General features: G+C 44.0%; 1 protein-coding gene and 1 long non-coding RNA gene across 6 annotated transcripts in view; one reads left to right on the top strand and one right to left on the bottom strand.

The window, feature by feature from the left end:
- GRIK1 (glutamate ionotropic receptor kainate type subunit 1) overlaps positions 1-17,085 on the top strand; it is a 225,070-nt gene that overhangs the window by 141,717 nt on the left and 66,268 nt on the right. For all 5 annotated transcript variants that reach the window (XR_010594598.1, XM_065576876.1, XM_065576883.1 and 2 more), the window contains exon 7: positions 3,882-4,025. Coding sequence is in view for 4 of the 5 variants with exons in the window: in XM_065576876.1 (XP_065432948.1) it covers positions 3,882-4,025 (144 nt within the window). In the remaining variant the exon portion in view is untranslated. The remainder of the gene's footprint in view (positions 1-3,881; positions 4,026-17,085) is intronic.
- Positions 1-17,085, bottom strand: part of LOC135977226 (uncharacterized) — a 117,888-nt gene that overhangs the window by 38,652 nt on the left and 62,151 nt on the right. The gene's annotated exons all lie outside the window — the stretch shown is intronic.

Here is a 17,085-nt window from a genome sequence, read left to right as displayed (position 1 = left end):
AAGAGGACGGGAGGAGCCCTGCTCTAGCCCCGCCCCCGTCCTGCCCTAGTCCCGCCCCTGCCCCTTCCACTCCCTCCCACTTTCCGCCCCCCTCAGAACCCCCAACCCTCCCCCCGCTCCTTGTCCCCTGACTGCCCCCTCCTGGGACCCCTGCCCCTAACTGCCCCCCAGGACTCCACCCCCTACCTAAGCCTCCCTGCCTCTTGTCCCCTGACTGCCCCCTCCTGAGACCCTCCCCCCATCCTAACTGGCCCTCTAGGACCCTACCCCCTACCTGTACCCTGACTGCCCCAACCCTTATCCACACCCCCACCCCTAGACAGACCCTTGGGACTCCCACGCTCCATCCAACCACTCCCCACCCCCTGACAGCCCCCCCCAGAACTCCCGACCCATCTAAACCCCTCTGCTCCCTGTCCCCTGACTGCTCCGATCCCTCTCCCCACCCCTGCCCCCTGACAGCCCCGCCCCCAAAACTCCCAACCCCCCCCCGCTCCTTGTCCCCTAACTGCCCCCTCCTAAACCCCCCCCACCCTAACTGCCCCCCAGGACCCTACCCCCTACCTGTACCCTGATTGCCCAAAACCTTATCCACACCCCACCCTGAAAGCCCCCCCCGAACTCCCAACCCCCCCGTCTCTTGACTGCCCCCTCCAGAACCTCCCTGCCCCTTCTCCGACCCCCTGGTCCCCTTACCCTGCTGCTCGTCCCAGCACGCTGGGCAGCAGGGAAGGAGGAGCAGGGGAGGAGCTCCAGACTGCTGGAGGCGATCTGCGAATGCAGGGAGGGAGGGAGTGATCTCTGCTGCAGGGGAAGCGGAGGAAGGACTCTCTCTGGCTGTTGGAGCCCCATGTAAGTGGCACCATCCGGCCGGCTGCCCTGTTAGCCGCGCGCGCTCTGCATGGGGGGGAATTCCGGACATTTACAAATTCCCCCCGGACGCTATTTTTAACTCAAAAAGCCGGACATGTCCAGGGGAATCCGGACGAATGGTAACCCTATCTAAATAAAGTATTAAAATCAAAATAATGAGAAATAAAAAGGCTGAATCTCTGCCCCTGATTTACCCTATTTTGCCTAACTATTGTAGAAGAGGTAGGACGCTATCATTTTTTTTGTAGAAAAACCCATATTAAGGGCAAAAGTTACATGGAAACACTCAAGACAGTTCACTACACAGAATTTCTGATGTGTTCTGCTCTTCAGGCTACGCAAGACGGTCTGGAATGGCTTTAACCACACAGATGCTTTGAGATCTTCTGGGAAATGCATAGATCTCAGGCTAGCCAACTAGAAATGTCTGTATATACTCATGTTTGTTGTTGTGAATGCAGAGTAGCCTTTTTTTTTAATGTAATGTTTTCTACAAAATATCAGCTCATTCTAGAACACATCGACTAGCAGCCGGCAAAATGTTTTTGTGATGATCACAATCATTTTTGAACTGTGAAACCTGGATAAAACTGTCACTTTTTGATTAGTGTCCATGATGTCATAGCCATGTCTATAACACCCTACCAATGCACACCCCTGATTTGGTTTTTATGACTTTTCCATGTGGTTGTATTTTTAAGTGAATGGCAGGCGGCTGACAGGCCTACTAAGTTAATTTGTCGATCCAGAGAACAGGTTTAGCACGGGCAGCAGTTCAAGCTTGCACTACCCTGGCCAGGTAGTGTAACAGCACTGGCTACTAGTGATAAGAAAGCAGTTGCAGTCTCCATGCCAACACAGTGTTTGGCCTTTTCATTGAGTGGTGGTTACTAAAAATTGGAGGAGAACAAACCAACTCATTTCACAGAGGCCATCAACTACCATCAGAGGGTGATGATTTTCATTGCTGTAACACTGGACCAGATTCTTACCAACAATCCACTGCCATATTTTACCAACCCTCACAGCAGTAAAGCCTTTCCCCACTCAAATTGCATTTCCAGGAATGTATTTGGGAGATTATTGGGATTATGTCACTATCTGGTTGCTCTAGTAGGTAAGTAGTAGGTCTATATCTGGCACAGCATACATCTCCCAGTGCACGTGGGCAGCTATCCTGGCCAGTGCAGAGCCATTCTCCACTCTCTCCTGACCACATGCACAATGCGGGAGATGTCATGATCCCACAGAGGCTTCTGTTCCCCCTGCACAGCTACCCACAGAATGGGTGGCCCATGCAGCGGAGCAAGGTGCCCTCTCATTCCTCAGTGCAGCCACATGATTGAACATTAAATAGAGAAACGAACAAAGGATCAGAGGGGAAGTACAGACAGAGAGGTAAAGTGACTGGCTCAACGTCACACAGCAAGATGGATGAATATTAACAATTATAAAGCAGTGAACTTTGATCAACCATTTCCAGCTTCATACCCAACAGTAACAATGCAGGCTGTGCTGCCATTGACAAACAATATATGCATCTTATTTTGGAGTAATGGTACGGTCGGACCATTATAGTGATGCAAACTGAGATCTGCTCTGAAGCATTTCCACCAGAAATCCTCAAACTCTCTAGGCTGAATTCATCCTAAATGAATGTGCCCTAGTCAGCCTAATTTCAAGCCTGATCCAAAACCTATTGAAGTCAATGAGAGTCTTTCCATTGACTTGGTGGGGCTTTGGATTAGGATCTTAGTCAACAGGATCTGTTTGGAACTTTTAAAGATGCTTGGCCCACAGTACAGCTGCTATTGTCTCCTGCGGTGCATCTCACCATTTATAACATTTTTGATTAGCTTTTGATTGTGGGAGCTTTGTTTTGTGCAGAGCCTGACCAGGGGTATCAGGAGTGATTCCTCCTCTGCAGTACATTAAGATTAGCAAGTACATTCAGATCACATGTGATTGCCAGCAAAAGCCTTCAGTGCTGATAAGACTGATGCCATTGTAATTTACTTAGGTAAATGAAACAGACAAAGAATCAAAGCTGTTAATTTCCCAAAGGAACACCGGGGAAAAAGAATGAAAAATGGGTTAGTTATGTAGTTCATATAAACGAGTCCAGTTTCTCATCTGCAAAGTCATTAGTATTTTCTTAGGCCCAAATTTACTTCTGAATTAGTCAGTATTTTTATAATAAATAATGTAGCATATTAATGAATTAATTCTGACAACATCCCTGTGAGGTGAGTAAAAATTATCCCCCTTCTATATAAAGAGACCACTGAGGCAGAGAGTAAGGGTGGGATTTTCAAAAACTCCTCCGTGACACAAGTCCCATTGGCTTGCAGTAACACTTTGGGTAAAGTTTTCAAAAGTGCCAAAGTCCCATTTTCAAAAGTGACTAAACAGAAGCTCCTAAGTCCTATAGACTTTTAATGAGACTTAGGAGCCTAACCGCCTAAGTACCTAAAGGACATATTTTTAAAGGTATTTAGGCACCTGAAAATAGAGAGGCAACTAGTGGGATTGACTGCACTTTTGAAAATCTCACTAGGCAAGTTTCTGCATCTTTAGGGACCCAAATACCTTTAAAAATCAGACTTTAAGGCACTTCTGAAAATGGGACTTGGGCTCCTAAATCGCTTTGTCTTTTCAATATTTTGCCTGATGCACTTGTGAAAATTCCACCCCAAATAACTTCCCTGGTATCACAAAGGAAATCTACAGCAGAGATGGGAATAAAATGCAAATCTCCTCATTCCTGCACCTAGACCACTCTTCCATCTGATTGTTAAATATTTTGCTCAGCAATACCTGGTAGCACAAATTAACACAAAGCACAAGAAACAAGGCCTGTCTCTTGTTTTAACTTTGGACTCACATGAGTCGCAGAAAAGCAGCAGCTTAATCTCTCATAAATAGAACGGGATATTCGTTCTGAGATGACAAAAGGGGAGGGGGAAGAAGGATGTAAATTAAAGAGCCCCCTTCTGTTTTTCATGCAGACTGAAGCAGCTCTGATGTATGATGCTGTTTACATGGTAGCAGTGGCCTCCCAGCGTGCATCCCAAATGACTGTCAGCTCCCTGCAGTGCCACAGACACAAGCCATGGCGTTTTGGACCCAGATTTATGAATCTGATAAAAGAGGCAAGTGTACACCATCTGCTTACAGCCAGCGTAATCCTCTCTTTGTTCTTTATTGCATTGGATTCTGTATTACATGCCACTATGGAACATATTGTACGTTCTGATTTCTATTATTAGTGTGACCGGTTGGATCACAGAAACCCCCTTGGCAGCTGCCACCTGACGTACCAAGACTACCCCTACTTCTGTTTTCCCTGCCAGCTCAGGACTCCAGCACCCTGTCTTGCTGAGCCAGACACTCCCGTCTGCTCCAACTCAGACCCAGGGTCTGAATATCTTACTCCAAAGCTGCAAGTTTACCTGAAAACAGCACACTTCTGTGTGCTTGTCTTTAGCACTCAGATGCCCAACTCCCAATGGGGTCTAAACCCAAATAAATCCGTTTTACCCTGTATAAAGCTTATACAGGGTAAACTCATAAATTGTTCGCCCTCTATAACACTGATAGAGAGATATGCACAGCTGTTTGCTCTCCCAGGTATTAATACATACTCTGAGTTAATTACTAAGTAGAAAGTGATTTTATTAAATACAGAAAGTAGGATTTAAGTGGTCCCAAGTAGTAACAGACAGAACAAAGTAAGTCACCAAGCAAAATAAAATAAAATGCGCAAATCTATGTCTAATCAAACTGAATACAGATAATCTCACCCTCAAAGATGCTTCAGTAAGTTTTTTCTCAGACTGGACACCTTCCAGGCCTGGGCACAATTCTTTCCCCTGGTACAGCTCTTGTTCCAGCTCAGGTGGTAGCTAGGGGATTCTTCATGATGGCTCCCCCTCCCCCTTGTTCTCTTACACCTCTTTATATATCTTTTGCATAAGGTGGGAACCCTTTGTCCCTCTGGGTTTCCACCCCCCACACACACACACACTGGAAAAGCACCAGGTTAAAGATGGATTCCAGGTCAGGTGACATGATCACATGTCACTGCAAGACTTCATTACCCACTTGCCAGCACACACATATACAGGAAGACTCACAGGTAAACACAGCTATCTGCAGACAATGGTCCTAGTTAATGGGAGTTATCAAGATTCCAAACCACTATTAATGGCCCACACTTTGCATAATTACAATAGGCCCTCAGAGTTATATTTCATATTTCTAGTTTTAGATACAAGAGTGGTACATTTATACAAATAGGATGATCACACTCGGTAGATTATAAGCTTTGTAATGATACCTTACAAGAGACCTTTTGCATGAAGCATATTCCAGTTACATTATATTCACTTATTATCATATTTTTATAAAACCATATAGACTGCACAACATCACAGTTAGAATATCCATTTCTATCTTGTTTTCCTCCTTTAAGAGCTTTGGTTTACAAACACAAGGCTGCTGCCTGCATTTCAATGGCAACTTTATCCCATCTTAAAAATGTAGCAAGAAACTCCAGGCACGATCAAGTTTCCCATGCGACTTCCCGTGTTTCTGCTTGATTTATATTTATTATGGAGTTGGGGTACTCATCATTCACTAAAGTGCTAGCCAGTAATCAAATTATGGAAGAACCATCTGCTACCATTGTATAAACTGGGGTGAACCTTTGTTTGACCACCGTTGTCAGGCTGATTCCCCACTTGTCAAATGGGTGAAGTGCTTCCACTCTCTCACAAGTTTATTTTACATTACTGAATCTCATTAGTAAAAATCAGAACTCTTCTTCCTGCAAAGGAAAGGCTGTATGGAGGCAGCAGTCAGAAGTGATGGTTCTTTCCTTTTCCCCACATCCCACATTTGGAGCCTAATTCTGCCTTCATTCAGAGAGCTTTAATTCCTATCAAAGCTATACCCACATTGCACTTGTGTAAGTGGAACAGAACTGGCTGGCTGAGGGATACATAGACAGTAGCTGGCATGATATGGCATGTTATTGAGATCAGGAATCTCTCTGGAAGCAAGTTGCAGCCAGAACATGAAGTCACATAAAATATAGACAAGATACAGGCAGCTTCTCAGAATACTTGAGGGCTCTTTCCTTCAAGGATTGTCATAGGTAGGTCCCTACCTATCATTTGATTATGCAGCTGCACAGGTTCCCAAAGCATTGGTTCTTTTGCTCTTTTGCTGTACTGATAACCATTTTACCTTCCTGCCCTCTTTTTCTTGCCTATTTTTTCCTATGTTTTCCCCCACAAGGGAAATTCTGTAGATTTCCTGTACCTGCCTCCAAGCTTCTGCCTTTAAAAAGGATAAAGTAAGGACCAGAGCAACCCTTGCCCCAGGGACCTTATTTAAAAAGTTTGATGGGGAAGGAGTGAGGATACTATCATGAGCTTTACTCACAGTGCAAGAGGCCAGGAGGCAAGCAGCAGCTCTTGAACTGCATAGGACTCCCCAGGAGGGGATCTGTAGGAGAAGGGGTGTACAATAGCAGAAAGAAGCCCACACTACATTTAGTGACCCGAAGAGCTTGCAGGAGGCAGCGGAAGTACCATTGAGCAAAGTGCCTCGTTCCAGTGGGGTTCAAAATTGCTGCATGGCAGGTCCTCTCCTGCAGGGGCTGTAAGAGAGGAGAGCAGAAGGTGACAATGTGAGGCTGTTGTAGGGACAGCCTGTGGCAATAAGGGCCATAGTACTTGTGAGATCAGGGGAGGCTTACAGGTGGAGCAGACAGCACTGCAGAGCTTTGAAAGCCTATAACAGCCCATGCTCTACTCTTCCCGCAGCTATTCATGACAGAAAACTAGCTCCAAAAAAAATGTCTGTAGCAAATGTGATCTCCCTCTCCCACATATTCACTGGAAGAAAGTAGGACACTGTTGATCTCAGTCTAGAGCTTGTCTACACAGTAGGGTAGTGCACTCTTCTGGGGTGTGATTTCTAAACTGTACGAATGTGTTGCGCACGCTAACGAATGTGTCTGGTGCACACTAACGGATTCCTAATGTACTTTAATGTAGTACTGTTTCAAATAGCACTATGTTAAAGTGCACCAGCAGGATCTACATAGACCAATTAAAGCATAACACGTTTGCGCAGTTTAGACATCACACACCCACAGAGTGCATCACCCCATCATGTAGACAAGCCCTAAGCATCTAAGTCAAGCCTAAAAGCTGCTTCAACCACCATTCCTCCCATCCTCACAAACCTCATCTTAGGCTATATTTACACTACTAAGCCTACCTCGACAGAGCTCCCTAGTGTAGATGCAGCGTATGCCAACAGGAGTTGTTCTGCCAGTGTAACACCACCACCTCCCCAAATGACATTAGCTATGTCAATAGAAACACTCTTCTGTCGGCTGTGTCTACACTGTGGGTTGGGGGGATTGACAGCATAGCTGTGCCAAAGTAAGATTTAAGTGTAAACCAGTCCTTAGATTCCATAGACCTTCTAATTCATTTGTCTCTGAAGTGTTTCTGGGCTTGCTGTCCCTTCCCCCCCAATCCATTGCCCAGAGAGGAAAAAAAAGTAATTTTCTCTTCAGAAAGGAAACAAAAAGGAAGCATAATTCTTCCTCACACAGAAAGGAATAGTAAACATGAAAAGGATAAACATGAGTCTTCCTTCTCTCCTAGTCTTCCTACAGGCAGGAAACAAAGTTAGGAAGGGGAAATTCTAATTTCTACTTTTCTTCTTCCTCTCTACCACCCCTAAGGAAATATAAGATAAAAAACATTTCTACTAACTTCAAATGATGAGAATTATGTATCTGAGGACAGAATTTGGCCCTTTGGTTATAATAAAAGTGAAATGACATATACTGAAGGGAGAAAGAACAGGAGCACTTGTGGCACCTTAGAGATTAACAAATGTATTTGAGAATAAGCTTTCGTGGGCTACAGCCCACTTCATTGGATGCATAGAATGGAACATATAGTTAGAAGATATATACACATACAGAGAACATGAAAAGGTGGAAGTAGCCATACCAACTGTAAGAGGCTAATGAATTAAGATGAGCTATTATCAGCAGGAGAAAAAAAACTTTTGTAGTGATAATCAAGATGGCCCATTTTAGACAGTTGACAAGAAGGTGTGAGGATACATAACATGGGGAAATAGATTCGATATGTGTAATGACCCAGCCACTCCCAGTCTCTATTCAAACCCAAGTTCATGGTATCTAGTTTGCATATTAATTCAAGCTCAGCAGTTTCTCGTTGGAGTCTGTTTTTGAAGCTTTTCTGTTGCAAAATTGCCACCTTTAAGTCTTTAAGGGAGAGAAATCTCATTCTCTACAATGCCAGAAAAGTCTCAGTAGGAAGATGGATAAATTACTTTGAAAATTACTCTGCACTCAGTATTAAAAACCTTAATGATCAGATTCTCTGGGCAAATCCCAATGAAAGATCCTTTAAAACATGAAAAAAATCTGAAAAATAAAGTTGATTTTTCTGTGCTGCTGTTGATCGAAAAGACATTGGATTCTGAATGTCCTCCACTTGTTAAGAAACAGCAAATCAGTAAAGGATCCTCTTAAACTCATAAAATCTAAACAGATAAATACAATAGATTTTTCTACCACTCCCCCCCAACACAGTGGGCTCTATTCTTGCTGAAAACTAGTAACAGTAAGAAAAAAACCCTCTTTATTCCTATGGATAGGGCAGGTGCTGCAAAATATTTCATTGATCTAAAACTAAAATTAAATAATTCCTTCAGATCCTCCAAAGGGGGGAGATTTTCAGAGGCACAAAGTAGGCACCCTAAGATGAGTATTATAATGACTAGCAATGTTTCTGCTGGAAACAGTCACCACGATTCCCATGGAAAAGGTTGCTTAAATTGGAGAGAGAAATTCAGTAATTTTCTGTCATCTATAATGTGGTCATTACTTTTGTATCTAGCTCCTAGATATGGTGGTGTGCACATTAGAAAAGCAGAGAGAGAGAGAGGAGGAGGAGGAGATATTCCAAAAAAGCAGGGCTGGATTAAGGCAGGGGCTTTAGGGGCTGCAGGCCAGGGCCCCAGCTCAAGGGGGGCCCCGCAGAAATAAATCACAGGCAGCGATCTCCGGGCCGCTAAAAGGGGCGCTCAGGCAGGCTGCCTGCCTGCCATAGTCCCACGCTGCTCTCGGAAGCAGCCAGCTGCTAGCACGTCTCTGCGGTCCCCAGCGGGGGAGGGAGTCAGCTCTGCGTGCTGCCCGTGCCCCCAGCACTGTCCCGGTCATTGGGCGTTATGGAGGCGGTGCTTGCAGGGGCTGCAGAGACATGCTAGCAGCCAGCTGCTTCCGGGAGCGGCATGGGGCTATGGTAGGCAGGCAGCCTGAGCCCTGCTGCGCCGCCGGCTGGGAGCCACCTGTGGTAAACGCCTCCCAGCCGGAGCCTACACCTCACACCCCCTCCTACATCCCAACCCCCTGCCCCAGCCCCCTCCTGCACCCAAACTCCCTCCCAGACCCCGCATCCTCTCCGACACCCCAACCCCGTGCCCCAGCCCCCTCCTGCACCCAAACTCCCTCCCAGACCCCGCATCCTCTCCGACACCCCAACCCTGTGCCCCAGCCCCCTCCTGCACCAAACTCCCTCCCAGACCCCACACCCTCTCCGACACCCCAACCCCCTGCCCCAGCCCCCTCCTGCCCCAAACTCCCTCCCAGACCCCACACCTCCTCCTGCACCCCAATCCCCTGCCACAGCCCCCTCCTGCACCAAACTCCCTCCCAGACCCCACACCCCCTCCTGCACCTCAATCCCCTGCCACAGCCCCCTCCTGCACCAAACTCCCTCCCAGGAAAAAGCCTTGTACACAGGGCCCTCACAAAATCTAATAGCCTGGGCCCTCAGGAGAGTTAATCTGGCCCTGCAAAGAAGGTTGAGTTCACTTGGTTCCCCTCTTTCTTCTCTACCTGTTTGACCAACACCACCCTACTTTCCAATTCCTCCCACTTCCAGCTACAGAAGACAGACCTCTCCACGCCCACCCTTATCCAAGCAGGAGACCTTCATGCCCCCGCCTGCCCATATCACCAACAGACTGGTTTTCAGCACAAAGTTGCTTCTTGGTTCCATTCCAGAAAATCTCCTCCCACAGCAATCATCAGAGGGGTAGCTGTGTTAGTCTGAATCTGTAAAAAGCAACAGAGGGTCCTGTGGCACCTTTAAGACTAACAGAAGTATTGGGAGCATAAGCTTTCGTAGGTAAGAACCTCACTTGCATCTGAAGAAGTGAGGTTCTTACCCACGAAAGCTTATGCTCCCAATACTTCTGTTAGTCTTAAAGGTGCCACAGGACCCTCTGTTGCTTCCCACAGCAATGTCTCTGTTGCTGTTTTCCAATGCAAGGTAGTGGGAGGAAGGAAGGCAATTCTCAAGTTTTAGCTCTGAAGGTCCAGAGTTCAATCTCTAGATGATAACAAAGAAGGATTGGCTAATATCCTACATGACATGGGAGGCTGTGACAGTCCTAGCTATTGTTTGTGTTGCATCTTTTTGAGAGGCTTTAGGAAATCCCTCTTCTCCAAATCACAAACCTCCAAAGAAAGATTAAAAGAAATTTGAAGCATTTACACCCTAAAGTTTCATTTACCTCATGCTACAATAAGATTTTCCTCAAGGACTATTAGCTAGAAGAAATCTGTGTTTAAGAGCTTTACATATAAACTCTAGATCAAGGAATAATCTAGTCTGATGGCACTAAATTATTTAAAAAATCATTAGCAAAATTTGCTGAGGATTCTTCTGAACTGAACAATCTCCTTATTTAGGCTCAGAACCCTAGAAATCAACAATATAGGTACACTGGGTCAGTCCAGGGACTACCAACTTTGATATTATTATTATTATTATTTATTATAGTATAATTACATTTATTTCAAGCTTCAATAGAGCTGCAATAATACTTCCCCAAAAATATGCCCCAGGACTCCCTTTGAGAAAAGTCTAGCCCAAACACAATGCATGCCTGCAAGCACAAGAGCCTTCTTATCTCTGAGATTAGAAGAGGGATTTCTTTGATTTTGGGGCTGATTGATTTAAGACAAGTAGGCTCAAATGGTAATAAAGAGCTTTTTCCTCAGACTCCAAAGAAGTCCCTTGACTTCTTTTTGCAAGCATCTTTCTAAACCACCAATAAAGAAAAAGGTCTGGTAGTATTAATTCCCATCATACTAGGTTCACTTCAGGAAAACCTAGAAGAGAACTTATTCTAGGTTCTTTCTGGATCCAAAGAAGACTGGTAGATTCTAACTCATCCTACTGTAGATATATAAATAAGGCATAATTTCACTAAATTCCTAATGTACTTACATTGTATAGAATTAAAGGAGGGTAATGCAATTAATGCAAATCATGGGTTTGTGGAAAACAGATCCTGTCAAACTAACTTGATTTTTTTAATGAGATTACAAGTTTGGTCAATAAAAGTAATAGTATTGATGTAATAGACTTCCGTAAGGCATTTGACTTGGTACCACACAACATTTTGATTACAAAACTAGAATGTTATAAAATTAACATAGCACACATTTAATAGATTAAAAACTGGCTAGCTGATAGGTCCCAAAATGTAATTGTAAATGGGGAATCATTGTCAAGTGGGTGTGTTTCCAGTGGGAGCCCTCAGGCCCTACATTATTTAACATTTTTATCAATGGCGTGGAAGAAAACATAAAATCACTGATGAAATTTGCAGATGACACAAAAATTGGGGAAGTGGTAAATAATGAAGAGAACAGGTCACTGGTTCAGAGATCTGGATCCCTTGATAAACTGGGCGCAAGCAAACAATATGTAGGCCATTACTTACAGATTGGGGGACTCTAGCCTGGGAAGTAGTGACTCTAAAAAAGACTTGGGGATTGTGATGAATAATCAGCTTGGCACTGTGGCCAAAAGCATTAATGCATCCTGGGATACCTAAACAGGGAAATCTCAAGTAGGAGTACAGGTGTTATTTTACCTCTCTATTTGGCATTTATGCAACTGCTGCTGAAATACTGTGTCCAGTTCTGGTGCCCACAATTCAAGATAAATTGGAGAGGGTTCAGAGAAGAGCCACAAGAATGATGAAAAGATTAGAAAACATGCTTTATAGTGACAATGATAGACTCAAGGAGCTGTCTATTTTGCTTAACAAAGAGAAGACTAAGGGGTGACTTGATTACTGTCTGTAAGTATCTGCACAGGAAACAAATATTTAATAATGAGCTCTTCAATCTAGTGAACAAGGTCTAACCCAATCCAGTGGCGGGAAGTTGAAACTAGACAAATTCAGACTGGGAATAAGTTGTAAATTTTTGACATTGAGGGTAATTAGCCATTGGAACAACTTCCAAGGGTTGTGATGGCTTCTCCATGACTGGCAATTTTTAAATCAAGATTGGATGTTTTTCTAAAAGATATGCTCTAGGAATTATTTTGGGGAAAGTTCTCTGGCCTGTGTCATAAAGGAGGTTAGACTAGATCACTCTGGTCCCTTCTGGCCTGGGAATTGATGAATTGTAAACTCTTTGGAGCAGGTCTGTCTTTTTGTCTGTGTTTGTAGAGTCCCTAGCAAAACGGGGATCCTGAGTTGGGCTCCCAGATACTACCCTCAGTATAAATAAGAATGTATCCACCTCCCCATGGACATATGCAAGCCTGAAAATCCCAGGACAGCAATTGGACTCAGTACCAACATGATGAGATTACACAATGCAATGATCTTTATCTTCTTAACTTTTGCTTGCATCTGCACTTCAGAAGCATGATGGTGATTCCCAGCCAGGGCCGGCTCCAGGCTCAGGAAGCAGGTGCTTGGGGCAGCCAATGAAAAGGGGCGGCACGTCCGGGTCTTCAGTGGCAATTCGACAGCGGGTCCGTCAGTCCCTCTCGGAGGGAAGGACCGACCGCCAAATTGCCGCCGAAGAATGAAGCGGCGGCGGTAGAGCAGCCGCCGAAGTGCTGCCGATCGCGGCTTTATTTCATTTTATTTTTATTTTTTTCTCTTCGCTGCTTGGGGTGGCAAAAAAGTTGGAGCCGGCCCTGTTCACAGCTTGCTGCCTAGTTGGATAAAATGGATGTTTTTCACATTCTGGAAATGCTGGCTCTGAGTGTACTTGTATTCTGTTTTCCTACCTTGTGTCTCCTTTACGAAAAATAATAAACTGTTTGTGTTAGATAGAAAGGAATATAAGTTCCCCTTAATACAAGGAACAGAAGCAAATGATTAGTCTTGCTCTATAAATAGCAGCCTATCCTTGGCTTAATAAGGGAGAATAAGAATATTTCCCTCCAGCTCTAGGATAGAGGGAGACAACAATGCCTCCCCCCAAACTTCCAGCCCTCTGTGAAGGAGCAAAGGGAAGAAGCCACTGGTGAGGTGAAAAGTCCAGGAATCTAACTCTACTGCCTGTTGCCTCTGGGTCCTGTCCCCAAGCTGCTGATCAGCTGTTGATGGGGGGGTTAAAAATTCTCCAGCTTAACAGCACAGATAGCCAGAGCTATGCAAGCGGGCAGCAGGAGAGCTGCAAGAAAGATACCATTTCCCTCCCAGCCGCTGCATTAAGGGGAGAGCAGATGTTCCAGGACCTGGCCTCCTGACAGGCAGGGGAGGAAAGAGATTCTCGTCTCTCGTCTTTGCCCCCCACAACCATTGGTGGCTCATCCCCGTTCCCGCTCACATTAGGGGAAATGGTAGAGCTACTAGGTAGAAAAGGTCTTGGAGGAATCTGGGGAAGGTGAGGAAGGGCCATAGGGAATCTGTGGTAAGGGAATCCAGAAATTCAGTGGATGACTGGTTAAGTCCCACTGAAAATCCCAGCCTACAAAAGCAGCTTGACAATGCCCGCAAATCAGAGTCTGAGTAGATACTGGGAAATTTGGTATTGGTACAAGCTTTTTTCTTCTACAAAACAGGAATGGAGGATGACCATCTAGCATACATTCTAACAATACCAAACTCAATACCCTAGTCCCAAAAGTGGTGGCTAGAGCTGGCTGAACATTTTTGGCAACGTTTTTCAAAATTTTAGTGATTTTTTCCCACTTGTGTGGCCAGCTTACAGCACAGTCTATCTTTTTCAAAAAATTTGAAACTGATGAAAATATTTTTCAAGGAAATTGTAAAAGCTTTCAAAAAAATGCTCTGCATTTTTCAACCAGCTTTCCTGGTAACTGTCCAAAAATAACCTCCCTCAAACCTTCACCAAATCCAGATAATACAAGCCTCTGAGTTTGGATCCTCCCCAGCGAGATCTCCAGTTCTGCCAGGAAAAAAAAATGTACGCAGTGTTGTTGTAGCTGTGTCGGTCCCAGGATATGAGAGAGATGAGGTAATATCTTTTACTGGACCAACTTCTGTGGGTGAAAGAGACAAGCTTCTGAGCTTACCCAGAGTTCTTCTTCAGGAAAAGAAATGGTCAAGATCAGAGACTCGCCTCAGTATAAATTGCTTGGAGCAGCACCCATGTCATCAAGCTGCTTTTTCAAATGTCTCTCCCTCAGTTTTTCTTGTTGCTAATAGAAAGCAACTGAATGTCTATTGCTTGTATCAAATGGTGAAGGAGTACAAAGAATTCTCATCTCAGGGAAGAAATGTTTAATAGAACAGAAAAACTTCAGCAACAAAACAACTTACTTCCAAGAGGAACTAAGCTCCCCAATGGATTTATTAAGTAGGAAGAACCTGTGTGCATAGGAATGGGAGTTACCAGTCAATTTTCCACTGGATTTCACAGATACAAGGCCCTTCTCAATATAAGTGAATTTGCCTCCAACACCAACCTAACCTTCACGCAAAACTTGTATCAAGTTTTTCTGAGGCCTGGTCTACACTAAGGGGGGGGGGGCGATCTAAATTAAGATCAGCTTACCGCGGTGTCTTCACTACAGTGAGTCGACTGCTGCTGCTCCCCCATCAACTCTGCCTGCGCTTCTTGTCAAGCTGGAGTACAGGAGTCAATGGGAGAGCACTCAGGGATCGATTTATCACGTCTAGACTAGACGCAATAAATCGATCCCCACTGGATCAATTGCTGCCCGATGATCCGGTCGGTAGTGAAGACATACCCTGAGAGTCAAAGAACATCCCTGCCCACAGATGTCTTTTGTACACTGGATATCCTGGATCTGCTGGGTTCAGAAGAAGAAAGTAGTGAAAATCTTGAGAGAAATCAACCTTGCCAAATTTCTAGCTAAGTTTTGTAGCCCTGGGATGTCAACAAAGTTCAGATAAGCAATTAACATTTGAGTGCTGATCTGAGCCAGGCCTCTGAACAGTTTGACATTCACCCAATCAGTCTTCTCTTCTTTTGGGAAAAGCGATGTGAACACATCTCCAAGCTGGCTGTTGCTTTGGAAGCTGCCCTAAGAGGAACTGAAGGTCAGAATTGGTGATCTGAAGAAGTGAACACTTCCAGATCACTTCTTGGCTGCTTTTGCTGGATTGACTAAGTGAAGGAGGGAAGGGCAGGATATCCAGTACTCTGGTTTAGTGGATTCAAATCACAAAAAACTATTTCCAGGAGATTCTTCCCTTGATGACAACTAGTAGAACACAAACTAAATCTGAAAACTGAAAATATGAACAGACACACAATGTAGTCACATGTATTGGATAGAGAAGAAAGAGGAGATTTTTCATTATGGAAATGATAATAGGAGTTTGAAAGAGGCTAAAAATACAAAAGCACTCCATACGGGGTGATGTGCATCTAACTTTCAGTTACACTGAGTGGAACTTCCAGACCATTTAGCTGATGAGCACATAACATTTTCTGAGAACAAAATTTTTTTTTTCCTTAGACATGATCTTTCATCAGTACAGAGATCAGCATCTTCAAGTGCTTCCACTAGACTTGGAAAGTCTGCAGTCATGGACTAAAAAAGAAACTAGACTAGTACTTTAAAGGCATTGCAACCCTATGTGGACATGATGGAAAATATATTAGCTATGTTTCCCATTGTCTAATTAGAGGACTTGGGTCTGGGTCACCTGACCTTTCTGCTAGGCAGAAAGCTATTGAGGCTGTTCTGGAAGATGGGTGTAAGAATGCAGTTTTATAACAGGACCGCTTGGAAATAGTGACCATCGTATAATAACATTTAACATTCCTGTGGTGGGAAGAACAGCCCAACACTGCGGCATTTAATTTCAGAAAGGGGAACTATGCAAAAATGAGGAGGTTAGTTAAACAGAAATTAAAAGGTACATTGACTAGAGTGAAATCCCTGCACGCTGCATGGACACTTTTCAAAGACACCATAATAGAGGCCCAACTTAAATGTATCCCCCAAATTAAAAAACACAGTAAAAGAACTAAAAAAGAGCCACTGTGGCTTAACAACCATGTAAAAGAAGCAGTGAGAGATAAAAATGCATCTTTTAAAAAGTGAAAGTCAAATCCTAGTGAGGTAAATAGAAAGGAAGATAAACACTGCCAAATTAAGTGTAAAAATGTAATAAGAAAAGCCAAAAAGGAGTTTGAAGAACAGCTAGCCTAAATCTCCAAAGGTAATAACAAAATGTTTTTTAAGTACATCAGAAGCAGGAAGCTTGCTAAACAACCAGTGGGGCTCCTGGACGATCGAGATACAGAAGGAGCATTTAAAGACGATAAAGTCATTGCGGAGAAACTAAATGAATTCTTTGCTTCAGTCTTCACTGCTGAGTATGTTAGGGAGATTCCCAAACCTTAGTCGTCCTTTGTAGGTGACAAATCTGAGGAATTGTCACAGATTGAAGTGTCACTAGAGGTTTTGGAATTAATTGATAAACTTAACAGTAACAAGTTACCGGGACCAGATGGCATTCACCCAAGAGTTCTGAAAGAACTCAAATGTGAAATTGTGGAACTATTAACTATGGTTTGTAACCTGTCCTTTAAATCAGCATCTGTACCCAATGACTGAAAGATAGCTAATGTACCACCAATATTTAAAAAGGGCTCTAGAGGTGATCCCGGCAAATACAGACCAGTAAGTCTAACGTCAGTACCGGGAAAATTAGTTGAAACATAAGAACATAGAAGAACATAAATTGTTGGGCAAAAGTCAACATGGTTTCTGTGAAGGGAAATCATGTCTTACTAATCTATTAGAGATCTTTGAAGGGGTCAACAAATATGTGGACAAGGGGGATCCAGTGGGCATAGTGTAATTAGATTTCCAGAAAGCCTTTGAC

This window comes from Chrysemys picta, chromosome 1 (assembly GCF_011386835.1).
Source record: "Chrysemys picta bellii isolate R12L10 chromosome 1, ASM1138683v2, whole genome shotgun sequence".
In the NCBI taxonomy this organism is placed as follows: domain Eukaryota; kingdom Metazoa; phylum Chordata; order Testudines; family Emydidae; genus Chrysemys; species Chrysemys picta.
Note: the sequence above shows the minus strand (reverse complement) of the source record. Positions and strands in the feature narration are given on the sequence as shown.